Source organism: Haemaphysalis longicornis, unplaced genomic scaffold (genome assembly GCF_048455015.1).
Source record: "Haemaphysalis longicornis isolate Haplotype H1 unplaced genomic scaffold, Haemaphysalis longicornis Haplotype H1 scaffold_3, whole genome shotgun sequence".
NCBI lineage: Eukaryota > Metazoa > Arthropoda > Arachnida > Ixodida > Ixodidae > Haemaphysalis > Haemaphysalis longicornis.
In genome coordinates, this window is record NW_027526335.1 from 18,800,954 (window position 1) to 18,827,306 (window position 26,353).

At 47.4% G+C, this 26,353-nt stretch overlaps 1 protein-coding gene across 1 annotated transcript in view; it reads left to right on the forward strand.

Annotated features, from left to right (window-relative positions):
- Nucleotides 1-26,353, forward strand: part of Hiw (MYC binding protein highwire) — a 145,993-nt gene that overhangs the window by 15,718 nt on the left and 103,922 nt on the right. Inside the window, 18 exon segments of the mRNA XM_077702493.1 lie at nucleotides 3,685-3,784; nucleotides 4,935-4,999; nucleotides 6,189-6,330; nucleotides 6,547-6,623; nucleotides 7,603-7,649; nucleotides 7,651-7,808; nucleotides 7,901-8,068; nucleotides 8,890-9,051; nucleotides 12,340-12,628; nucleotides 14,796-15,004; nucleotides 15,740-15,922; nucleotides 16,887-17,009; nucleotides 17,104-17,185; nucleotides 21,720-21,834; nucleotides 23,313-23,580; nucleotides 24,342-24,420; nucleotides 25,072-25,146; nucleotides 25,351-25,670. Coding sequence (XP_077558619.1) covers nucleotides 3,685-3,784; nucleotides 4,935-4,999; nucleotides 6,189-6,330; nucleotides 6,547-6,623; nucleotides 7,603-7,649; nucleotides 7,651-7,808; nucleotides 7,901-8,068; nucleotides 8,890-9,051; nucleotides 12,340-12,628; nucleotides 14,796-15,004; nucleotides 15,740-15,922; nucleotides 16,887-17,009; nucleotides 17,104-17,185; nucleotides 21,720-21,834; nucleotides 23,313-23,580; nucleotides 24,342-24,420; nucleotides 25,072-25,146; nucleotides 25,351-25,670 — 2,662 coding nt within the window.

Here is a 26,353-nt window from a genome sequence, read left to right on the forward strand (position 1 = left end):
AACAAGATGAGGCGGGGCACAGTCTAGACTTTGCCTTGTGGACTACTAAGGCTGTTTGGGCTGCAAACCAGTGGAACTGGCTGGGAGTGTGGCGTGGCTTCTGGCTCAGTGCATCTTCATTACCCTCCCGTGGAGCGAAGCAGCAGTGGTAGCTTGCTGAAGAGGTTTATTTTTGGTCAGTTTCGTCTGCTTAGTGGGATTCAAGTAAAGCAGCTGGGGAAGCACACGACAGAGATTTTGTCACATGCACATATATGGGAGCCTAGAAATGTATTCAGTTAAAAAAAAAAAAGCGAACATATATCAAAGGTTTCAAAGGTTTATTCAATTCACAAAAAAATTTTACATACATGCGTATATACAGATGAGGGTCCCAAAGCCATTAGGCTGAAACGGGACCCTCGGTAGTTCCATTACTAAGGTAGCATGTAATCGCAGTGGACAGAAGTGGTTATTTTCAAATAATTACGGAAATAATTGCGACAGTTGAAAAATTTGGGATTTCAACAAATTAATTTGACAAGTCTATCAAGTGGATTTGCAATACCTACTACCACGTTAACAACTACTACAAAACATTCTCTCCATGCAGTAAAGTACATTGAACGGATCCTATTTTTTTTATTATACACCACGGGAAAAAGTTTGAGCAAATGCACCGGTGAAGAGGTTTAGGTTTTGCTCTTTTCTTACCGCCCCTCTTTCAATTGATTACCATTGATTTGTGATGTGCGCCCCTATTTTAATCCTATTTGTAATGCTTGGAAGACAAACCTAATGGTTGGAGCAGTATCGGCTGTTCCAGAATCAGTTTCATTTTCAACTATGAGCAAGAGTCGTGCGTCTACTGAACTGTGAAAGCAGATAAAACAGAGTCTAAACATTATCCGCTTTACACACCACGTGATGGGCCAACTGGGCAGCGTGGCAGTGTGCAGCTGGGCTTTCCTGTCAAAAGGGTGTTGACCGAGGCTGCTTGGGCGCGTCCGGATGTTAAGGGGGGACACTGCTCTTAAAAAAACTTTTTTAATTTTTGAGTAAACTCTGTGAAACTTGTCAGACTTGTTGCTTTTTCTCCACTGATTCTAAATATGACATTATTTTTTTTGTTGGTCAATTAGGTCCCGAGATAATTACAGGTAATTAACCATTTTTGGAGGAACAATAGACAAAACTGTGTTGGTAAGAAAACTTTAATCTTTACATTTTCCAACACCATGAACACTGGTGAGTGCAATAAGACAATCAGTTTTTTGATACATCGCTTGGAACTAATTTTACAGCTCATTAAACCTTGGTGGCAACACTGGCAAGGAGCCATTTTGAGTGCCAACTTCAAACACTGAAGTTTAATAAGCTGTAAAATTAGTTCCAAGCGACGCATAAAAAACTGATAGCCTTATTGCACTCACCAGGGTTCATACTGTTGGAAAATGTAAAGATTACAGTTTTCTTACCAACACAGTTTTGTCTATTGTTCCTACAAAAATGGTTAATTACCTCTAATTATCCCGGGACCTAATTGACCAACTAAAAAAATAATGCCATATTTGAAATCAGTGGAGGGAAAGCAGCAAGACTGACAAGTTTCACAGAGTTTACTTAAAAATTAAAAGAAATAGTTTTAAGAGGGGTGTCCCCCCTTAAAGGGAGAACCATTGGGGTTCTGTAGCAGCAAAAGGCTTACCTGCAATGCACTGGCTGCTTGCGGCTGAAGGGCTAGAGGAAGTTGGCCTAATGCCAATGGGATAAGAAACGCTTATAGAAGCGCTTCTTCTCCTAGAAAAAGTGCTTTTATGAGCACTTCTTATGTGCCCAAAGTGCATTACCTTCTGGGTCTAACTTGTTGCGAATAATATATTTTGCATTCATTTTTAGCAGGGATTTCTCGTTTTTTTTAACTAGGCATAGTTTCATTAGTTTAGTAAAACTGCTGTCTATTTGCATTTCTAAACTTCGAAATATTGAGGTTTTCGAATATGCTATTGAATATTGTTGTGAGGCAGATTGTTTTTATGACGAGGAGGTGTAGATCTGACCCGGTGGAGAAGGACGAGGCTGTAGGCTTAGGACAAGCACAGCGTATATTGACAGGACAAATTGGGAAGACAAAAATCACAAATAAATATTAAACCTAATCTAGAAGTTACTGTCCTATAAGAGCAGTCCTGCGCACAAAACAGTTAGGGCTCACGGGCGAGTACGACGCCTTCCGTGCTCTGGCCCGGCACGAGGGTCGTTGGTGCTGTCGTGGCTGAGAGAGCTGCCCTAAGTGAGGGATATCATGTGATGACGCAACGCTGTTGCCTCTGTGCTCGCCGGTCACGGAAGAGGGCTGTGGTGAGGATACCACTGAGATGGCGTTGGCAGTCTACAAGGCCAGGGGGGAAATGTGGCTCGGCTCTGAGTCTCCTGGGCATTTGCGTCCAGCAGAGAACTCGCCGAGAGCCACGTTCCTCCTGCCTCCAACTTGCCACCTCTGTTCCGTTTCCTCCTTTTCGTCTTCCTTCTTGTCGGTCCTGCCCGAGTGCTTCTTCTTCTTCACTTCTAAGCGCTGCAACAAGTGCCTTCTTGCAATTGTATTTTCTTCTGTATTCGAATTTTTTTTAATATTCACATACCTCTAAAGAACACATTTTTATTTTATAAATAAAGAGTAAATATCTTATTAAAAGAATTTTGGACAGACTATGTTACAGCATGGTCAGCTTTCTTTTTCTATTAATACAGTCTTGCTCTCTAAATTTTTTGTCAGGTTTAGAGATAAGGGGGGTTCAAAACTACACCCCCAAAATGCCCCAGAGTTCGCTGCGTCCCAAAGGGGCGCCACTGCGGGTTAGACTCACCAAAAAAAGCAACGACAGGCTCCAAAGGGCCATGACGAACCAGGAGATTTATTGGCCGAGCAGTACAGCGCATATTGATCGCCGCGACAGGGTTAAAAACTACACTGTACCTACATTGGACCTCAGGGCCCGGCCTAAATGGGCGCAGTGTCTGAGGGCGGCATGAGGGACACCAGCGAAGTAGGCCTAATAGGCCTACCAGTGCATCCGTGTGGGGTCAAAAGCCCCATCCTGAATGAGCAGCGACGAGGGGGCGAAAGACCTGTGTCTCCCTCATGGTCCCTTCTCTTGGTGCTTATCAGCCACCCCCCGTGAAGTGCGCTCGGCGTGCATCAAAGGCGCTGGGGAAAGGAGGAAAGCTCCTGGATGAGGAGGAGCGGTGGCGGGGCAGTTCTTGCCCGCTGGCAGTATCTCGCAGGTGAACGCGCGCGCGATGCATGGCTTAGGGCTGTGCTCGCGGGAAGAGGAAAAGGGGATCGAGAGGATCCCCACAAGGTTTTGGTGAAATAGACGTTTGGTTTTGCTGAGATTGCAGAATTAGAGCAGTACATCTGTTCACAGTCCTGAGAAGGCAGGCAGCATTTGAACTTCAATGCACTTGTAAGCATCTTGCTACACCATTGAACAGCATGGAAGTACAACTACAAGGCTGAATATTTACTATAGAAGGCTGCACATGTAATACTGGAGCAAAAGTCCAGACATGCTGCTTCTCTTTTAGCTCTTGGATGAGGACTGTAGAATTCATGTCAGGTTATTTGTGCTCACTTGCTGTGTGCTCTTCTAAGCAAGTTTGCTGGGTTTGCTGGGTTTGCTTTTTCTTTTTTTCTCCACACAGGATTACCTCTACATCCACCATTCCTTAGGCCGCATTAACGAATTTTTGAAAGTAGACAAGCACACACTTCGAGTGGAGGGGGTGGTCACCTTTGATGAAGGTATGTGCGCCTTTTATGTCAAGGTTTACGTCATGTTGTGCAATCAGCATGTAGTGAATGAAAGGCAGACTCTCTTATATAAAGCTAACTGCACAAGTTTTCATATCTTTTTGAGTGAAGCAGAAACAGTAGCATGACCTTTTACGGTAGAGTGCTGGGATGGTATTTTCTAAATGTACCCAAATTAAACTGCTATTTAGTTAAATGGGGATTCAGATTTATAAATTTGTTCACTTCATATCCTGCTGACTGTTCGTGATTTGAGATTTTGCTCCCCGTAATGGACTAGAATGTAAAATTTGTTCATTTGAGTGTTTGCTTAGTGCTTATGGCAACTGGTTATTTAGCATTCGTATATATTATTGGTAAAACAAGCGATTCACATAGTCTTTGCTGGTTGGTTGAACTGCTTTAATTGAGCCTGTGATGTGAAGGCCCAGTTAGCAAGGTATTGTGCCTCCAGTTTTAGTGAGAAATATATTTGCAGTGTGGTTGACGGTGCCTGTCAAATTAGCATGATTTGGGCAGTTCAGGCTTGCAGCATTAGTGTTGCAAGTTTACCCAAAAGAAATTTTCTTATTTGTGTATACAAAAGCGTCTTTGTGATTGACCGTGGGGAGTCAAAGAAAAAGGGGGAAAAAAAGCACGGTAGAATGTACAAGTAGGTGAAGGACACCGTAAATATGAGACATCACTGCAGTGTAAATGGTGTCCCTTACGCAGTGGTGCAATAGCTTTGTCAATAGCATGATAAATGGAGTGCACCATTTGCACATAATCTTCAGTGAGTGGGATGTATTTATGCTTTGAACATATCTTTTAAACCCAGCCAAAGGAACTAGAGGAGTACAAAAAGTTTTGGCTTTGGGGGCTCAAGTGAGGCGCATGCAGGTTGTCCTCTCTGGGAGGACATATTGAATGCACTCTAAAATAGTGATCAGTAATGGAAGGAAACTGCGGTTGTGTGTTAAGGATGCATGTATTTAATGCTGTTGCAACAATTAGGTGTAGCGTGCCATTCAAGCGTGGCTTTGTAAGCTACAAGTGCCTGCTGGTGTTTTTGACCGGCAGTTTGCCAGCATATGACAAGAGTCTAGCTCTGTGCACCAGTGTCTTGTTAACGTATCTTATGTGTCCCAACCTATTTCAGATTCAGGCCAGAGTGTGTACTTCAGTGATGGAGAGTTTCTTGGCCTGATAACGTCCATGCGGGACGTAAGTGCTCAGTTTTCTTCTCTCTTGTGTGGTCTCGGTGCAGAGGCGGATGCTTGCAATTTTGTGGTTTAACCAGGCACCCTGTCTTCATCGATCCCGCACTGCATCATCTTGTATGCTTGATTAAAGATGCTTTTCCCACGACGGCTGCCCCTTCACATTTGGCCCTTGTGTGATTGGATTGCGTGGTGGGGATGCCCTTGAGGAGCTGTGCAGTGAAGGTCCTCCTGTTCCTTTACTGCTGTTTGGCAGAGTTCTTTTCCAGCATGGCATCCCACCTTATTTGCGAGGACTCAATGCTATCCCTGCCAATGCTGTCGCACGTGGGACCACTTTAGCCTTTCACTCTTTTAATCACTGCAGAATTATAAAGACTGCAGTGGGTTTCCTTGCCGTTAATATTAGCTGCTTGCTAAACAGTAGGCTGGATTTAAAAAAGTTATTTGAACACTAAGTTTTGTATGCATTAAGGATGCAATGCAACATACTCGAGCCTTTATCGTTAAGCTGACAAGAAAAGATAAATGTATAATTGTGTGATCAGGGTGTGCTATTGTTTTGCCAAATTTCCACTGGTGCATGTGCATAGGGGGGTGGTAGGCTTTTTGTTCGTTTTATGCTTAGTGCAAAGATGAAAATTCTGGAGGAGAAAGATTGCTTTCAATCGTACAACTAGTTCCTCTTCGGTCTAGTGTTACAACGGGCTTGTACTAGCAAAGTTTCTTGCTATTAATGTGTACAAAGTTGCTTACTCTTCCTTTTTTTTTTTCTACTAAAAAAATTGCTTCCCTCCCCTTATATGAGTGCATGATGTGTGGGCAGCTTTGCAAAACTGGCCACTGTATGCAGCCATCAGAAATTGTTTATTTAAACAGTGTATACGTTTGTTTAAGGAGAGCTTACTTAGTGGTTGTCAATGTATAAAACTCGGTATGGCCGTGTGTGTTAAATGCCACGTAGGTAAAACTAACTGGGAGCGTACTTAAATGTGAGCTAAGTCCATGACAGGGAAGTGTGATGCAATAAGTGTGGTAAGGTTACAGTGCTGTTACTTTGCTTCCTGGTACCTAAGGCTGGCACGCATCACGTGTGTTGTAGCTGCTTTTGTGTTTGTAGGTTTCAAAAGGCTTCAGAAACTTTGAGCAGACAGTGTGCGTTTTGGTGAAAGCCTTGTGTGTCTCACTTTCAGGATGGCTTTGTGATCCGTACCTTTCGTCCATTGGCATCGCCAATGACCTGCTCATTCGAACTGAACCTGAAGCTGGCTCGCAAGTGCGTAGAGATCTTTGGATCGGGTGTCTTTCAGGAAGAGGCAGAAGATCGCCTGCTTGGTGAGTTCTTTTTTTTCTGAAGGGTGGAGATTTGCTTGCGCATTGCAGCATGTGTCCCTAATCATCAAACAGCATTGGCTGTCCTGGGCCTGATGCTTGAATTGATCATTCATGGCAGCTGTGGCCACTGCAGTGACAAGAACATTGCTCTCTTGATCAACCTTATTTTGTGGTTTTCCCATTCGGGCATGTTTTTTCTTTTTTTTTTTTTGACAGACCTGGGGTGTGAAGAGGAACCTGTGTTCATCACCACTGGCAAAGATTTTGCCCTTGTCAGAACTGCTTCAGGAAAGGTTTGAATCCTTTTTCATGGAGTAGAGGACTGAAAAAAGAAACACTTATAATGCTAGAGGTCTCACGGGGCTGGTGGTTAAAGTTATTTGTCTCCACCCCAATGCTATATTGCTTCAAATTGTATTTTGGGACCTTCAAATAAGCATCCCGATCCTCCCCTGCATCAAATTATTTTCTTGCGTGCAGCCGTTCTCTGCTAATGGCTTTACATATAGTGATCTTTTATGCGGTCTTTACATTAGAGCTTTGCCAGATTCCTTTTTATTGCTTTTCACGGTTTTGTTCCTCATTTGCACAACATGGAAAATGTGGGCCTGAATGATATGGAGGAGAGCATGTTTACCATGATAATCCATGGACACATGAAATAACTAGCGATTGCCTTACCTATTTGAGCAAATGATGTGCAAAAAGCTAAAGGTTAGATGTCTTCATTGAGTGCAGTTGAAATGGGAAATGTCTTATACCTGTCCTACACGGCGACTTTCAATTGACAATTGAACGCTCGCCCACAAGTTCGCCCTATGCATTTATAATAGGGCACTCGATAGGCAATTGGCTCGAAGGCCTTCGGAAGGCCTTTGAAACTGCCGTGTAGCACAGGTATTACAGGCATGAGGTGGCGCTTAAATCCAGAGATGTGTGGAGTGAGAAATGAATGTTATGAACATTGTGTTATTGTATACACTTTCATTAAATTTTTGTGGAAAAACATTGATGTGCAAAGACTTGAGTTGTTGGTAGACTCATTCCTTCTTTTCTTCGATACCACAAGGACAAAAAAGCTTGCGATAGTTTGTGTAGGAATGCGGTGCATTTGAAAATCTTCCATGTTGCATGCCTTGTTGAGAATGTGCAGAGACTGCTTGCCAAGAGTGCTTGCTTATCTCCTTTGGCCGTTGTGGCATAGCTGAGCCCCGTTCAGAAGGAGGAGCGTGCGCACGTGCTGTCCCCCCACCCCTTACCCTTCCCGTGCAGATCTTGTATACGGGCAAGGCCCAGAGCCTGGGCATCAAGCAGAGCGGGGGTGGCGGCGGGCAAGTGGGCCGAGCTGCCCATTACCAAGTGCCCCAAGATGGCCGACTGCTCCGTGGGCCACGACGGCATGCACGCGCTGCTCGTCTCTGACAATGGGGCCGCCTTCTTCGTGGGGCTGGCTCGCCGGGGGGAGGACGGGGAGGCCGGTGAGTCACAGTGGGGGCTGGTCTTGGGCATTCACGCCTTGTGGACCCCTGACGCCGGGCTTGCCTCAGCCGGGGACCTGCTCCTCTTCCAGGCAAGGGCAGGCGCCAGCCCAAACCCGTGAAGCCCAAGAAGATGTTCAAGATGGAGGGCCACTGCGTGGTGGCATCGGCCTGCAATAACGGCACCAGCGCCTTGGTCACCCGCAACGGGGAGCTCTTCCTCTTTGGCAAGGACAGCAGTCACGCTGACCACAATACGGGTGCGTGCGCGTCTGCATGCATGTCCTCTGTATATTCCTTTTTTTTTTTGTTCTTATCACTTGCTGCAACCTTGCAGTATTATATTCTGCATTGGCCAGACACTTTTGGGGGTTCAATTTGCCTTGTCAACTTTTATTAGCTGTGCTTGGTTTGGTTCATGTCTGGCTCTAATTGTAGTGTTGTTTGCTGGTAGCCTCCTCCATATAAACTATATGGAAAGAAATGGAGCACATGGGGTTGCATCAGGGGCTTTTCTTTTTCTTTATTCCCTCAACCAGCAAGTTGAAATGAGCTGTACAAGCAAATTGAATGTTGCTGGGCTGAGCTGAGTAGGAGTGACGTGGGATCGAATTGTGTTGTCTTATACAAGCAGTTACAGATGTTTTAGGCATTTCAGGCACATACTTATCACGTGTATTCAGGCTGATCTATTCTGTGTTAAAAAAAGAAAACACCCGGCTAAAAATAAAAATTGTCAACCTTTGTTCTTTTATATAAACAGGGCATAGTCATATAAATGACGGGATAAGAACAGTGCTGTGTTCGGCTGTCTAGTTCACACATACTATTCTCAAACAGCACATTAGTGAAAGTCAGCAGACTTAGCTGCATCTGTAAAATCAGTTTATGTAATTTTGAAAGCAAACTATTTATACATGAGGCTCGTGAAAATGTTGAGGTGTCGGTCGTGGTTATTTACGTGTGCCTCACTTGCCTGAGTTAGACTGTTGTGTGGATAATGACAGCTGAGGCGAATTGAGCTGGTTTGCAAGCTGGTTGGCCGGAGCAAAATGCGGGACTGTTGTTGTTGTTGTGGCAGGGCTGGTGACAGACCTGAAGGACGTGGCAGTGAGCCAGGTGTCCCTGGGCAAAGCCCATGTGGTGGCCCTGACCACCGAGGGCCAGGTGTACACCTTTGGCATCAACCACCGAGGCCAGTGCGGCCGGGAGTTTGCGGCATACCCATCGTCAAGCAAGGACGGTAAGAAGTTTTCCGAGCCCTTCTGGTTTCTACTCTTTGTCCTGAAGAGGCTAACTGGCCAAAAGCGTTCCTTTTGGCTAGGAGATGCGGCTCTCTTAGCTTGCACCATTGGGAAGGCTTCTTCTAAACCCATACCTTTTACCCTCCCTCTGCGTTACGGGAATGTACGTGTGGGAAATGCAAGAACAAAATTTTCCCCTATTCAATAAGTGCTTTTCCCATAGTACTAAGCTTTGGCTTAGCTACTTTTGAAAAAGACTAAATGTGACCCTTCCCCTGCTCTCGGCATTTCTAAAAAGTTCCTCTGTGATCCCATGCCTGCATTGTCATAAGAGCGAGAGGTTGGTTGCGAAGTGCTTAGTTATCACTTTGTGTTCCTGTCTGAAAGGAAAATATGATTTTCTAGTTTTCAAGAACCTGTGCTCTTTCAGCTGCTGGCAGTCTAGTCGATGATCTGAAGTGTAGAGGCTAGGCTGGCTATTAGGGGATGCCAGGCTGGCTGGGTAATGTGTCATTAGTTCACATAAACTTGTGTGGAGTCCTGCGCAAAGGTCTTTGTAGAAATGTGGAAACTAGAAATGTGCAACTTTTTAGGAATGTCAACTGTGACTTGTGACGATATTCGCAATTTTTTAATATTTGAAAACTGAATATATTTCTAATGGTAAAAGTGTGCTCTGAATTGGATTAAATATAAAAAAAATAAAAATTATGTGTTTTGAATATTTGTCTTTTGTTACTTTTAGGATCCCTGCAAAATATTTACACTTTCCCTTTGCTTAAGATTGACACAGCTTCTCCATGTTCTTGTTTATTTGATTCTGGAAGATACCTGTGAATATTCATCTGGGTGAGGGACAATATTGGGGCTATATCAGTACAACTTGTGGCTCGCAAGCTGTGCACTGTCTGCACACCCACTTATCAAGCCCCCCAAGATGGGCTCTGACTCTGTGCTTGTAGCTGGTGATCACGTGCGAAAGGGGGTTTAAGAAAGAGCCATCAGCCGAGGATGCTGTGGTCTCTGATACGAGCCCCCGACATTACAGTGTGGCATGATTGCGTAGGGTTTTCCACTGAGATACAGCCGGAAAGCCTGCTTAGTTTGCCGAACATTTTCATGTGCTGTTAATTTCACTACGGGCAAATCAAATTTGCGCATTAACCGACAGGCTGAACCCCCTACTGTTTGGCCAGTGGCCTAAAAAGCTTTTTTTGCTGCGGAACGTGGACTAGACATGGGAGGCCAACCTCTGGGAAACTTCCACAGGGCATGCGGAATGAAACAATGGTAGCAGGATAGTGGCAGTCTACAATAGTAATAGTAAGAAGCCTTTTCCTGGATGCTCAAGGAGTAGGAACTATGCACAGACTTACAGCTATTGGTTGGACTGCAAAACGAGCACATGATAAAATTTGAAACGGTATCTTTAGCTCGCTGTTGAGGCATGGACTTAATGTGCAGGTGTGTGCATCTTCCCTGAATTTCTATTTGAACTGATGTTTTCACATTGTACCTGCCTTAGTGTCCATTTGTGGGTACTATGTTTCTTAGATAGCGTTTGTTATCTCAGCTTTGCAAAAGACTAATTTTCACGTAATCGGGATAGAGTTGCCAAGTCAGCATTTGTTTCCAACGTAAGAAGGGGCACAGCTGGTGTGTAGCCAGAATGGTATACTTGCAATAAGATCTGAGGACTGGGACTTCAGTTCTAAAGGAGCTGCCTTTAAAGGGGCCATCAAGACAAAACACAAGTTTGGTTCATTTGAGAGATTGAAGATTTGCCTCATTAGAATCATACTGACACCACTCTTAACGCACACTTCGCTCAAATAAGCTATATAATTAGGAAGAAAGAGAATGGCCACGCGACCCAATAGCTCATTTCCCGCAACAGAACCTATGATGTCATACCAGCCAGCCCTGTGATTGGCGGAGGGTGGCAAAAGCAAACACAAATTAGGCAGAGCCTATAAGCTTGCCGAACGAGCTATTTGCGCTTAAATTTAGGGCACATTCTTTTTATAGCAGTAAGAATGAGGGGATAAACAGTGGAAGTTATGAAAGCACACATAAACATAGGAGTGCCGATGCGTACTGTTGTTGGTACTGTGCGCACTATGCTTGTTTTAGCTGCACAGAAGTCCGCCGCTTTCAAGTTGTCTTACACACACTGGCCGATTGGCACAAGCGACGTTGTCTTACGTGACGCTGTTTGTCGAGGATATTCCATGTTTCACGAAGTGATGACTTTCTGCAGTAACAAAAACAAGCCATGTGCAAATACGGTCAAAAAACAAAGCAACGGCAGACAACGGGCCGTGCATGAGTATGGTAGCGTCATTTGGGAAGACTGACGGCAAGCAGCACTGCAGCCGAATCACGCAGTGCAAGTTCGTTTGTATACGCACGCTTATGACTTCATTGCTGACGTCCCGAAAACGCACGATTTGGTGGGAGAATCAAAAGTTTAACCTAAATTGATTAATTTTTCAGTAAATACGGCATCACTTGCTGCCGAACAAGCGCTAGGAGCACTATAAAACACGAAATCTTTCGAATAAAGAAAAATAAACTTTTTGATCAAAGACCCATGTGCCCCCTTAAAAGGGGCCATAAAGACAAAATACAACAAGTGAAAGAGCTCACTTTTGGTAACTTAGGTGAGCTGCATTCCAGCTACAAAAGGCGCAAAAAAAAAAAAACGGAAGAATAATTGAAAACCATTCAAATTTTGCACCACAGTGACGTAATATAGGCAGCAGTGACATATTGGGGATCTTCGATTTAGTCTCAGACTCACTGTGGACTCCCCGAGAAGTAGTCCGGCGTTTGATTTTTCCATGTATCCCTATGGCTTCGAGGAATCCTCGGACTACCTGCATACTATCTGCGGACGATCCGCAGTGAGTCTGAGACTATAAATCGAAGTGCCCCATTGTTACAGAGTGGATATTTTGGGTCAGCACTAAGAACAGTTGTCAGTGTTTTAACTGCGTGTTTGCATTCAGGCAATACAATCAAATGTAGCCAAAGGCCCCACTTCAATTGCCCAGTCGTGTTTCTTGGCGGTGGCTGCCTATTTGTACAAACGACATTCTGTGATGTCATGGAACAATCGCTGGAAAGCATCTGGGGAGTCGCCAGTGCTTCATTCATTTCCTTGAATACCTCGATTATGTTTGACGTTCGCAGTAAAGCTAGTATAATTGCCATCGAAACAGCACAGTCTTTTTAATGAATCATTTCAGAATGTGAAATCCTGAGACGTGAGTGTGAACCTGCAGGCACGGTGCACCCGATGGCCCTGATGGTGGCTGGGCCAGCGAGCCTGGTGCCGAGGGCCAGCAACAAGGCCGCCCAGCATGCGGCAGCGGCGGCGGTGGGGGGAGGAGCAGGAGCAGGGGAGGAGGAGGATGAGGAGCTGGAGTCTGAGGAGCAGGAGATCATGTGCCCCCCGGGCAGGCACCGCTGGAAGTACGACCACTGCATGGTGTGCATGGCCTGCGGCGAGTGCACGGGCTACGGGGCCGCCTGCATTGCCAACCGCAGGCCCATCGGCCGGGAGCCGGGCCAGTGAGCACTCGCTTCCTCTTCCTCTCATTGGGGGTGGGGGTGCACCAGGACTGGGGCCAGTCGGTTCCATGTAGGGATGCACTTGGTGTGCATTTAACAGGCTCAAGAAGTACATAGGTGGTGGTGCACGAGATGACAGAGCTGGTGGTTGTTTCCGACAATTTTCTGTGGCTCAGAAATGTGCACAAAAAATGGTTGTTTCTGTGGGAATCAATGTGTGCGTCTTGGCAAAACATGTACCAAATGCCTGTAATCTTTGTAATAGCCCATCGCTTGTGTGTGTGTGTGTGGTCTGTGTACGTCAAGTTTTTCCCTTGTATGTCAAGCGGTGTGGCTTATCTTTTGTAGGAATGTGGCATTGGCTTTGTGATTGAAGGTTTTTGGGCTGGGTGCCTTGGCATGTGACATGTGCCTTGGCATTTGTCCTTGATCATCTACATGTTTCAAACTAGTTTTTTTCTGAGCATTGTGCCTGACAGAGCACCTCTGCCATGTTGAATAAGTATAGTGGTAAGTGTTTGGATCATTCAATGGGAACAGTGTAAAGGAGGCCCATGATAAAGCTCCCAAGAAGTGCAAACGTGCACTTACTTCACAACCTTTACCATCTGTTTCTTCCATTGGACTAAAACTCGCTGGGGCAACAGAGGAGACATGGTGTGTCGGTTAAGGCCGATCCACACGGCGGACCAAAACGATTATTTGGACCGCGGTCCGCGTATCACGTAATAGGACGTCACCAGTTCGCGCGGAGCGTCAGTGGACCGCGCAGGACCGCGGCCCTCGCGGTCCAACTATTCGCCGAGGCTTTTCGGTCCGCGGTCTCGACGGCGGACTGCGACATCAATCAGTGTGGTCTGACAGCTCCCGCGCCGCGTGGGCGGAGCCGGGTCCAGTTGCGCCAATAGAGAATGGCGCAGGCAGCGCGGCTGTTTCGAAGCGCTCGAAGGAGCCTGTCAATCACCCCCGCTGGGATAGCCGGCGGGCTAGGCTTACAATCGCGATGCATACTTCATCCGCGCTTTTACTAGCGAGTCCTACGACTCATACTAGTGCAATGCTAGCCATCATTATCACTTTGTTTCACGCATGTGGACCTCAATTTACGGGAAGCGTTCGGTTCCAGCGAGCGGTGACGAGCCGTATGCAGCCCGCATCACCCCGGCGTCGCCGCTCGTAGTGTCGCCTTCGTGCGAACGACGCCGGCGGCTGCGTGAGCGCGCCCACCCGGCTGGCACGGAGGTGGCTGTTACTGTAGGGATGAAACGTTTCGTGCAGGCTTGTGCGTTACAACATGTTTTCGCGGCCAAACGGCGCCTGTGTTCAACCTTCCAGCTTGCGTGTTCAGACGGTCGGCCATTCCCGGTCTGCTCAGCCGGCCCGCCGTGTGGATGCGTTCGATTCCGCACGCCACAACTTGGTTCCGCAGTCCCAGCTCTTTTCGACACATCCACTTTTTAACCCAGCACGACCTTTTAGGCGCAGGGTAGTCTTCTTCATCAACGTACAAAGCTAACGCCATAGCGGCCAAACGACGCTTGCATTCTGTTTTCATTTCAACTGCTCCAAAATGCGCGCGGAACCGCGAAACCAAGCGCAAAATACACATAAAACATGTGCGGCGTGGGCGCGAGCCGTTCGTATGGGTTCGCGAGTTCCTCTGGTTGGAAGCACTGTGGTGGAGAGTGTTGCTGGTTGGACCGCTCTGTCGTCTGCTACGGCGGTCCGCCGTGTGGATGCTCTCGGCGCTGCATCGGACCGCGGCGGGCCGTGACGCGGCATCACGTGACCGATCGGACCGCGGACTCGGTCCGTCGTGTGGATCGGCCTTTACAATCACGTGTGTGTATTACGATGCACAGTCATACGTAGTTGCTGAAGTTGCTTGGCCCTATGAGGAATCGTAACTTTTAAATCCACATAGTCTTGTTGGGAGCTTCCAAAGTCACTTTAAATGCATTTGTGGTGACACAAAACAATATCGGTGGCCTTGTACTACAGCTGGGTTGCTGTAATGGTGCATAACTGACCAGGATATCCAGTGACACTTAGTTTTACCAATTGAGTTTTGAGTCTTTGCCAAGCCCGTTATGAGCGCCTGCATTCCGTACCTTCATCGATTGCCTTTTGAAAGCGGGTGTGGCCCCCCTCCTTGTGGCACCTGCAGGGAGTGTGGCTGTGGTTCAGGAGACTCTGGCTGCGAGGAGTGTGGCTGCTGCCGAACGTGCGCATGCGAGGAAGACTACGATGCGGAGGTGGCGGCCTGGAACAGGGTGGCCGCTGCCCCAGTGGCCGACGGTGCAGCCGCCGGGGCGGTCGGTGGAGGGCTTGACAACAAGCAGGCCAAGGTGGTCATCTTTGACGTGCGCTACAAAGGTGGGCGCCGCCTGTTATCTCTATTTGGCTGGGTAAGGAGTTGTGGGGATGTGTGTGTAGCTTGGTGGGAGTGGTGCACAATGCTTGCAAATTGTTCAACCAGTCAGTTGTATGCAGTAATGACATCTTTCCGAAAACTGCAATTCATTGTGCCTTTTGGTGGTTGAAAAACTATAGCTGTATTTGCTCGTCAAAAAGTTATTTCATCTGAGCCAATTACCAGACACATGCAAACTGCGAGTGTGGGTTGGAAAATGGTCGCCAGTGACAGGCACACACGGTGGACAAAGTCGTCCGACAAGTTTGTGTTCTGGCTGATTTTGCTTGCAGGTCAATGTGTGACAGAATTTTGCGTAAGCTCATGTAAACTACAGATTCAGCTTCGGCTTTGTTCTTGAACGGGGGGAGCTATTGGAAACAGGAGTTAGGTGAGGGACAGTAGTGCCAGTGCTAGAATATGGGCTCAAGCACGCACAGCACTCCGCGAAAGAAGCAGTTTTTAACACTAAGTGCAGTACCATAGTGTTCAACATGTAACCCCGAAGCTATGTCACGTGCCTGTCTGTAAATTCACATTTATGGAGCATTTTTTCCTCATATCTGTACCTTAACCATAAAGTGGCTGAAACCAAGGGACCGGGGGAGGTCTTCCCTTGTACAGCCTTTGTTTTAGCACGCCCATTGGCATGGCCCCCGCAGCCTTAGCAGGAAACAGTGCTGCAACTTCCCCTGCAGGGCACATGGGCAGCCTGGAAGACCGTCTGCGGAGAAGCATCGAGCAGTACCGCTTCCACATCCGGCGGAAACAGGGTGGCCACCCCCTGAAGGTCAAGGGGCCTGCAGCCGTGGGGGCCTTCAACCCGTTCAGCAGGATTGCGGACAGCACGGACGCCCAGGCGTCGGCAGGGCTGCCCCAAGGTGGGACGGGTGGGCAAGCATTTGGTGCCAATGTTGTTTCCTTGCACTTGTGTAATTTCTTTACGGGGGAAATTTGGTTTCCATGCTTAGTTGTTATGTACGCATACTGTTAGATGCAGGGTGGTAGTGTGTTTGCAAGTATATCCAACAGGCATTAGCTGCAATTAGCTGCAAATTAGCTGCAACCAAGCGGCGTTCCACGTCGTTTGACTGGCGTTTTGTGGGGAAACCAACTGAAGTGCGAATGCCTTTCGGCAAAGTTCTAAAAAATGCGTGCATAATGTGGCAAAGGAAACTTTTATTACTTCATTAAGTGTAAATTTAGAACACTAAAAAATAGTTTGACCAACAGAACGGCTTTGTGAATCAAATAGAACAGCAGTCAATATTCACAATGTGTATGATGTTTCAAGCATGAGTGCATCTCCGCATTTTTTTTTCCCTTTTTCACTGGTGAAGTGGTTGCAACCTGTAGAAACATGTCATCATGCATACTCAGCGTGATGACAAGGCCTGTCAAGAAATTCAGAGATGACCTTTGTACCATCAGCTGCCTTACCTTAGAATGACTGCCTTGGAGTATGCCTTTGAATATTGGAAAAGTGCTGTTGACTGTGTGTTCAGCTCCTCAGAGCGGGCATCGGTTCATCTGAACAACCTGCGAGACATTACCTGAAATAGTTGCAATGAAGTAGCCCATTAACAGGAGGTATGTTTTTTGATGATGTGCCACAGCTTCTTGCCTTGAATATTCTCATTTGTTTCTGAATTACTAATTTCTAAGAACAATGGCAAAGTTTTAGTTAATGTGCATCAAGGAACGCTAGAAACTGCCAGATGTTTTGTGCCACCTCTCGTTCGTTCTTTTTCTTCTTTCTTGCTTCGGACAAGATTACTCTGAGTGAAGCTTTCATGGCACACCAAGGTTGTCGCTTCTCTTCTTCCTCGCATGTGCCGTGATCAGAAGATGCAGTGGGCAGTGACCACGAGCGTGAGACCTCCAAGCTGACGCTGCTTGCTCCGGCGCAACTCCTGCTCCCTGGGAGCAGCCCTGCTGTGCAGGTGGCCTGTGGGATGCACCATACGGGTGACTGCACACTACCGTATCTACGAACAGTGCTCGGTGTTGAATTGCGCACGCCTTGCCCAGTTTGGTAACATATTTCTCTCCTCCCGTGCAGTGCTCCTCCTGCAGAATGGCCAGGTGTACACGTTTGGCAGCAACCAGCACGGCCAACTGGGCCACGGAGATCTCATCCTTCGGTGAGCTCCTTGGCATTCTCTTTTTTCATTTTCTGTAAATGTCGCCGCATTGTCTTCTTTGGATTTATATTCCGAAATAATTGTGCTTCACAAATGCTCTCCGAGTACATTTACTTCGGTTTTTGGGAGTACGGAAAAGTCTGCCATATTCACTGTGTCCACCGTTGGGCCTTAAAGGAGCCATGAAGAGAAAATGCAAGTTGGTTTTATTCGAAAGATTTCGTGTTTTATAGGGCCCCCAGCGCTTGTCCGAATACAAACGATGCTTTATTCACTGAGAAATTAAACAATTTAAGTTAAAATTTTGATTTTCCCGCTAAATCGTTTGTTTTCGGGGTCTGCAATGACATCACAGGAACCGACCGCTCTGCAGCATAGAATACCTTCATTCACGCATCCGCCGTACAGGGTAGAGACACGTATACCGTATTTTCCGGTGTATAAGTCGCGTTTTTTTTCTGACATTTTCGTTGGTGCGTCTTATCCACCGGTGCGACTTATGTATGGAATAAATCCGGTTCGCGGCGACCACGCCTGGCCAGCGTACGTTGAGACACAGCTCTATGGTCTAAATGAATACGAAGCCCACCGCTACGGCGTTTCTCATAGCCCATATGTTGCTTCAGGACGTTAAACCAGAGAATTTGCAACTTTTCTAGTCAAAAACAATCATAATGGCCTGCAACAACTGCGCGTCACTTTCTGCCATGCGCAGTAACTACATTGCAGAATAAATTCAAAGTAACATCAAACTGGGTTGCAAAAACAACATGCAGCTTATAAATTATTACAAAGTTACTCTGAAGGAGGTAAACGTGCTGCTAATTTTTAAAATGACAGCTTGCTGATAAGTTTCGAATTTCGGGCTGCTTCCGTTCGCGTCACTTTTGTTCGCCATGACACCTTTATTGCGCGGATTTACGACAGCACGCAAGACCCGCGCGACGTTTGGAGAGGTGGCCAAGTGGGTCTCCGACTCTTGGGACTCCATTTCTACAAAAACAGTTGTAGCCAGGTTGATAAAGGCCAGAGTAACCCGGTCAGCGAGTAGTGACGATGTTGGCGAAGAAGACATCAGTGAGTCGGAGGGTGATAGCGATACGCTGGCGGAATTCCCACTTGAAGTTGCTGAATTATTTGTTAGTAAGTCTGCGGAAGAAGGCTTCGATGGTTTTGTCTAAACACCATCTAAGTACACGCCATCTGTGTGTATCAATAAACCATTTTTGAGAAGTTTGTTCTGGCTAGACTTTGGACGGTATATGCACGTCTAGCCCTCCTTACCGAGGGGTGCGTTCACAGGCGGCGGCTGCAGCAACCATGTACTTTCGCCGCACTTTCTAACGATCTGATTCACTATGAGCTTACCTAATTAACAAGTGCGTCTTGTATACCGGTGCGTCTTATACACCGGTGCGACTTATATACGTTTTTTTCGGAAAAACTGTCATTTTGAGGGGGGTGCAACTTATACAAAGGTGCGACTTATAGACCAGAAAATACGGTACGCTGGCGCCGCCATTTTGGGTCGCTCGCTCGCCGCCGAAGCAAGTCATTGTGTCAAAACCGTGCTAAAATTATCGCCGCAACGCGGTTTACTGAAGAAGTTTGAATCATATTGTCTGTTTCGCGTTGCTAGGTCTCGTGGGAAACGAAAAGAACAACGCGTTGAGCACGTTGGCTCAATTGCGGCGGCACGGGACCGTTCAAAGGTTGTCTCCACCCTGTACAGCGGTGTTGGTTTGTTCCCGCGTTTCTTTACGTTACCCGAACCTAGATGGCGCCACCATACCGTGGCAAGCGTTTGGTTTGTTTTTGCCCGTATTTAAACTTGACTTGTTTTTGTTCTGGGAGAAAATATTCGTTCCCTGAAACAGTGCTCGCTCGACAAATGTGGTCACGTAAGACACCGTTGCTTGCGTCAATCGGCCAGTGTCGTCTGAGACAACCCCAAGCCCCGTAGTGCTGTGCAGCTAAACCAAGCATGCTGTGCGCAGTACGAACAGCAGTACGCATCAGTACTTCTATGTTTACATGTGCTTTCGTAACTTCCACTGTTTGTCCCATCATTCTTATTGCTTTGTAAAGAATGTGCCCTAAATTTAAGTGCAAATCGCTCGTTCGGCTAGTTTGTAAGCTCTACCTAATTTGCGTCTGCTTCTGCCGGCCTCCGCCAATCGCAGGGCTGGCTCGAATGACATCATAGGTTCTGTTGCGGGAAATGAGCTGGTGGGTCGCATGGCCATTCCCTTTTTTCCTAATTATGTAGCTTATTCGAGCGAAGTTTACGTTAAAAGTGGTGTCAGTATGATTCTAACGAGGCAATTTTTTGAATGAACCAAACTTGTGTTTTCTCTTCATGGCTCCTTTAACACACACGTTAGATGCTTTGCCGATGCAGCAGCCTGCCTGGGGAATTTTTCTTTATGCTGCCCCTAGAGACCTCTTCGGGGAGTTGGCACTGGTATGCAACTTAGCACCTGTCTTCTCCTCAAGACTGGACCACAAAGGAAGGTCCAGCCGATTCAGGTCTGGAGTTTAGGCGGCCACTTTTGGGCTGGAATGAAATTAGGCCGATACTTGCGTCACCACTCTCGCGTCGCACCTTTGCACGGCTGTTCCATCGTGTTGGATTGTCCACCAATTCTTGATCGAAGTGATTCTGGGAAAACAGAAGGACATTAGTCTCGAGGATGTCTGCAATGTGGGCTGGCATGCTGATTACTTGGAGAGAGCGAAAATTGTAGGCTTGTGCGAATAGTAATATTTTAGTTCGAAGCGAATTTGAAGTGAATAGTCCTTGGGTCGAATACTTTCGAAGTGAATTCGAATAGCTGTCAGGTGTCACTGAGCTTCCTGTCACTGAGACACTGAGCTTCCGGGCTTGGCAGGACCTTCATAAAAAGTTCTATATAGTGGAATCTTGGTGATACGTTTCTGGGTGATAAGAATTTTGGGATAATACGAATTTCTGATAAGTCCCAGCGAAATCGGATTGTTTGCAATGGGAAAAATTTCGGCCTTAGGAACGGACCTGCGCGGCCCGGCGGATGATACGACCGAGCCGGCGAGGTGCTCGACCGCCAAGCGAGCAAGCGACGGCGACGTCCGGGCTCTCTCTCCCCTCTTTGTCACTCTTTCTCCAGGAACGGCCGGTCTGTTGTTTTCTGCTCGCAAAAACGCACTGCGCATATCACAGGCGTGCTGCCGCTGCCGGGGAACCACGCTGCGCGCGACGCTGCTGGCGGCGGCAACATGGCAACGGCGGTGGCCGCGAAGTGGTGTCGGGAGCTCGAGCGACTGCTTCTAAGCGCTCTCTAAAATGCCGCTCGAGGCATGCACAAAGTTGCTTGTGCGGTAAAGGAGCTTGTAATGTGGGCGAAAACGGTGCTATAAAACATCATCCGCGTTGCTAGTAAAAGCGCCCATGCAATATCTGCTGGGGTGGTAAGCCTAAACATCTCTGGCGGAGCCAGCCGGCTGTCTCGAGCGCTTCGAAACTGCTGCCATGAGGTGCGTGCCTCCCCATTGGCACAAGTCGTCAAACTCCTCCCACTGCCGCTCGCGACACCCGTCATTTTCTGAGCGAGGCAGAAGCTGCCGCGTGCGCGGAATTGTCAACACGGGCATCGAAAAATCGCACGCACAACGCCGACGCGCCTGAATCACGTGCAAAAACGCGCCATGCGACTCAGGCTACGACAACGTTCTGAATGTGGCTTAGCTTGTCTTGGCTCCACATGTAGTCAAGATGTAAGCCTTATGTCAATGGCACTGCGGCTTGCCTAACGAAACCGAAACTTGAACAGTAGTTTTGATATTCGTTCACCCCGAATACTTCGAAATATTGGAAATTTTAAATTCGGGTCGAAGCAAATTCAAATATTCGAAGCCCCCGAATATTTGCACAAGCCTAGAAAATTGTGTTTAAAATGTCCTTCAGCAGCAAATAAAAACCAAAAACCTGGAAAAAAAAAGTTGAAGTTCGAAACAGCAATCAAGCATGTATTTGCTGCGAGTGCACAAATTTTGTGGCAGTATTTATAGCATACCCACTAGGATTGAGGTACTGTGAAGTTCAAAGAGGGTGACCCAGCTTTTGAGATGAGACCAACCACTCGTGCGTACCTCACACGCTTCCTCAAAAAGTGGTACTGCCACCTCAAGTATGGACGAGTGGCGCCATCCAGAGCAGCAGCTAAGGAAGACGTTGCTCAGCCAAACGATTTAAAGCTTTTCCGGTGCAAGTTCCGTGGTATAGCCAGTGGCGGTGCACCTGTATTTCACGTTTTTGCTATTTTGTACCTTATTTTTGGCAAAGCTCTGTGTTAAAGTGGCATATTCGTGTTTTAGGTAAGCTAATCTATCAATCTAGAGCAACTTACATTTCGACTTGTGTACCTTGAATAACAAATGTCACTTTCAGAGCCGGACGAGTGTGCAGTTTTGCCTAATTTCAGTTCACCTGCATGCGATTGTCTTGCACACGCTATGGTCACGCCCGACACGAAGGCCTTGCCGTGTTTCCCTGCAGGGGGTCGCCGACCTTGGTCTACAGCCTGCCCACGGTCACGCAAGTGGCCGCTGGCAGCAACCACTCGGTCTTCCTCACTGCCTGGGGACGGGTCTACACGTGCGGCAGCCACCAGGTACGCGTCTTTGTGCTGCGGCTGATGGCTTGTGTACTGCAGGCACGCAAGGTGCACTGTGTCCAAAGGTGATTTGGCAATATCGGGTGTGTTAGGGCTCCGATGTTGGCACCTGAAAGCATTGGTAAAATTAATGCTGTAGGCATAGCTGCAAGGAAGTTGGGGTGCATTTCTTCTTTATGCTTGTAAGGTCATCCCCATGCCCTGCTTGTTTCTGCTTTGTCCGCACCCATTCCCAGTGTGTGTCCTGCCTGCATAGATGTACCTGGGGAACTACATCGAAGGCTTATCAGTTGATGATAACAGTGCCTGACAGAGGGACACATTAAGGGGGCAGCTGGGTCTTTAGGGCCAAAAAACAGTAAAAAAAATGTTTTCTTGAAAATAGCATTTGCGGCATCCACGGCCATTTTTCTATCAGTCCGCAAATTTCCTCATCAAAAGGCACCATATTTTATTGTAAATAGCATTTTAAAGTGCACTCTACAGCTCACTTCGCGCAGAATTCGATGGTGAAACAACACTTTTCTTGCAACGCGAAGCTAGCATTTCGTCCTCGGATATGTCGGCACCCAGAGCAGGTACAACCGTAATTTTTTTGCTTCTGATGCTTAAATGTGTGGAGAATACAATGTTGGAAACAAATTTTTCAAAGGGAGGCTTTGGAAAATTATTATTGTGTTGAATTGACACCACCTGTGAGCCATTTCTGGTAGAGCGCGGGAGGAGTGAAGTTCAGTGTGTTGTAAAATGACCGAAAATAGCTCAATCAAAAAAGTTCTTCCAACGTTGCATTTTTTAGTTATTTGTCTGCCTAGCCACGGGGTAATTGCCATTGTGTATGAAGCGGTTATTTTCTAAGTGCGACCCAAAATAATGGCAATTTATTATACATTATCTCAAAAAATAATCAAGTTGCAAAAAATCTAATTGCAAGTTTGAAATAAGCGCAAAAAACCCCATAATGCTGTGCAGTTTCATTAAAATTGGTTTGTAAATAAAAAAATATCTTTAAGACCAGTCTGCCCCCTTAACTGCCACTGGCCAAGGACTGTCGACATACTGCACCGGAGCCATTTTGTCAAAATCAGTACTCTTCACCTCCCCGTCCTCCGCTCTGTTCCTTTTTGTTGGCGATAACTTAGCAAACCTTTTCATAGCGGGGCATAAGCTGGGCATTTTTCGTTTTAAACAAGGTGCAATTTTATGTGCCTGAGTTCATTGAAATCACAGTTTACTTGCATTCTCGGACTCCAAAATACTTTGGAAATATTGGAACCTTTAACAGTCGTACGAGATTCAAAGCCAAATTGAACATCGTACCACTTGCCCCAGTGTTCATATGTTGCAAATATCCGCACGCCTCTACTCTCTAACTGCCATTTTTTGTGTGCCGTTCACTCTTGGAAGGCCATTTCTGGTAGGCCCTGGTAGGCCAATAGAGGTCTGCTCTTGGCGTGCCTCTTCTCCCCCCACAGAGGGGCCAGCTGGGTCGAGGACCGTCCCCGCTGGGAGGGGACGAGGGCGGCAGGAGCAGCCGCCGTCGGGGCAGCATCGGGGAGGGCGGCCACGGGGCCCTGTGGCACGCCACGCCGGGGCCCATCCCCAGCATCGGGGTGAAGCGGGGCCGCCGGGCCACCTGGGTCGGGGCCTCGGGCGACCACACCTTCGTCAAGCTGGACGAGTTCCTCACCAGCGCCACCAGCCTGGCCCACTGCAGCCTCGTGGCCAACCGCTCCTGCGTCGGTGAGCTGCCTCTGTGCCCTCTCGCCACACTTGTTGGGGGGGGGGGCTCTGTAGGGGGAGGGGGTCACCACAGCAAGCACTCTTCTCTCTGTAAAGGCTTCTGTGTGGTAGGGGAAGCGGGAATGCCATGGTTTGTTTTCGTTTAGTGCATGAAATATGGAACTGTTCTTCATGACACCCATGTGTCATGAAGAACAGTTGGGGTTGGCTCATTGAAAGATGCGCGAAGTTGGGAACCAACACTTCGTCATCAACGCTTGTGCTTGGGTTGCCTGTGTGCAGTCACCCCTGTCAATGGTGGAGCTCTGGAACAAGACGCGGATGTTGTTGTGCATTGGAAATCGATTTGAAGGTGCTGCTCGAATAATTCTGCTGGAGATGGCTGTTTGGCCATGCCTCTAGACTCCAATTAGGGTCTCTAGAATTGTTTTTCAATTGTCAGCGTTCATCAACTGTTGCATGCGCTGCGTAAAAATAAATGGCCATTTCTCACTGCAGTGTTCGTTGTGGCTCCTGGTTAGCTTTTTCTTTTTTTGTGCAACTATATGGATTATTAATTCCGAAATAATTCCGAAATAGTGATTTTGCTTCGAAAGCAAAATCACTATTCACCATGCCTAGTCTATCCCTTGATTGCAAGAAGTTGCGGTACTTTAATGTCAAAGACAGACGTAATTTTTACCTCTGCAGGCAGCTAGTGACACTGAGCTTGAGTTTATGCAGGCAATGTGTGTAACTAAAACTGTGCATTTTTGTTTCAGGGATTGTTTCGAAAGACATAGAGCAAGCATCCAAATTCAAGTGCCTCATGATCAACAGAGCTGATGGCAGCTGCAAAGGGTGAGCTGCTCCCTTTCTGGCTTTGCTTTTGTGGCTGTCTGAACAGTCTCTGCTCGGCAACTGTTTGTTTCAATGTTTGCTGGGCAGTGGGCACCTCACAGACATTTTATAGCAATTATAAGATACCATGTTAAAGAAACAACTTACATCAGCGGTCCTCGACCATGGATGCATGAAGGATCATTAATGGACAGCTAAAAGTCTTTGAACTGCCTCCCAAAATGAAAAGGATGGGTGGCAGAATGATGTTGGCACAAGGTGGGTTGCCATTACAATTACAAGTTCTTCCCTGGGCATGAAATTGCCTAGCTCTTTTTGTATGTGCTTGCACATTTTCACCATTTTCGCTCAGTCTTGGTACTGTGCAGAGGAGCCACAATAAGGGCAGTGGTGTAAGGAAATACCAAAAGATAGGATTTGTTTTTGATCATTGCTGTTGCCCGACAAAAAAAAAATGAGATGAGTGTTTTGGCTACTCGAGACAAGAAAAGCATCGCAGACCATGGAAATGCTTTATGAACCCAAAAACATCCCTTGACTAATAACCACTGGCTAATATTAAAGCACAGCATACGAAACAACCCAGAGTGTTTGGTACTGGCTACAAAGAATTAACGATTCAGGCATTAATTCTTCTTTTTATCTTCTCAGGTTTAACTCCATAGACCAAGTGGACCTCAGGAACCATGCCGTCTGCTTAGACAGCGTCTACAATGTCCTGTGGAGGTGAGTGCTTACCTGGCATGTCTCTTGTGATTGTGTATCCAGGAAGCTGTAGGATCGCGCAAGCTAAGTTTCTCCAGCTTCTGGAAGAAGGAAGGCAAAAGAATACTAGGGCGACACCCTAGGGTTAACGTTTAATTGAAGAAGGCATTTTGCTGTTGCCTCTGCGTTGGAAGTGCAAGCAGGATGTCCCTTTGTGCTGTGCAGCGTGAACCAGCAGACGCTGGAGCTGAGCTGGTACAGCGTGCTGTGCAGCGAGGCGGTGCCGCTGCAGACGTCAGCGGAAGGCGTGCCCCCCGACCGAGCGCTGCCCCTGTTCCTCGGCCCCGAGCTGAGCCTGCCCGGAGCAGCGGGGCACCCCGTGGGCCGGGGCCAGGCCGCCCTGGGCCTGCTGGCCGCCCTGGACGTACTCACGGCTGCCCAGGAGCGGGACCTCAGCGTCCGGGAGGACGCCGAGCGGGCCCGCCACCAGAGCCTCGCCCGCGTCTATGCCCGCGAGGACTTCTCCACGGTCAACCGCTTCGAGAGTGAGTGGGGACAGGGAAAGGCTTGGCTGGAATAGCTGCAGAACCGGCTTGTAGGACGACCTGTGTGCATTTAAAGGTGCACATGTGTGTGTGGAGCCGACAAATTTCAGCAGCCGTGTCAGTCTATTAGGTGTCTGGTCAGTCCAGGACTCCTTAACCAACTCATGGGGCCTTCTTATCTGTGAGAGTTCGTAACCTGGTAAGATGTGCAGAGGGGCAGGAGAGCAGAAGGAGTGGCCCCCTCCTTTTTCTTCACCTAGGTGACAGAATCCCTCTTTCAAATTGCCTTCCTCTCTGGAGTCACTTCGCCATACCCGAAGTGCGATAACATTGACAGCTAGTTCGGCACTGCCAAAGAGTGACCAGGATTTCTGTTGTAACCGGATTGTAGCAGAGTGGGAGAGCACAAAGGATGGCCTCCTCCTGCCTTCTCATCTGCTATATGCAGAATCCCTCTTTTGCATTGACTTCTCTGGAATTCTCCACCATGCCCACATATGCCACCACATGCTATAACACATTTAAAGGCCAACTGCTCTGAAAATTTCAACCTCCTGGAAACGTTATTTCCATATAGTCTGCCTAAGACTACGAGATACAAATTTTGACAGCTGAAATGCGCATATCCACGGCCCAAACGACCACTGAAAATGGGAGATTTTGAAACAAAAATTGAGGAGAGC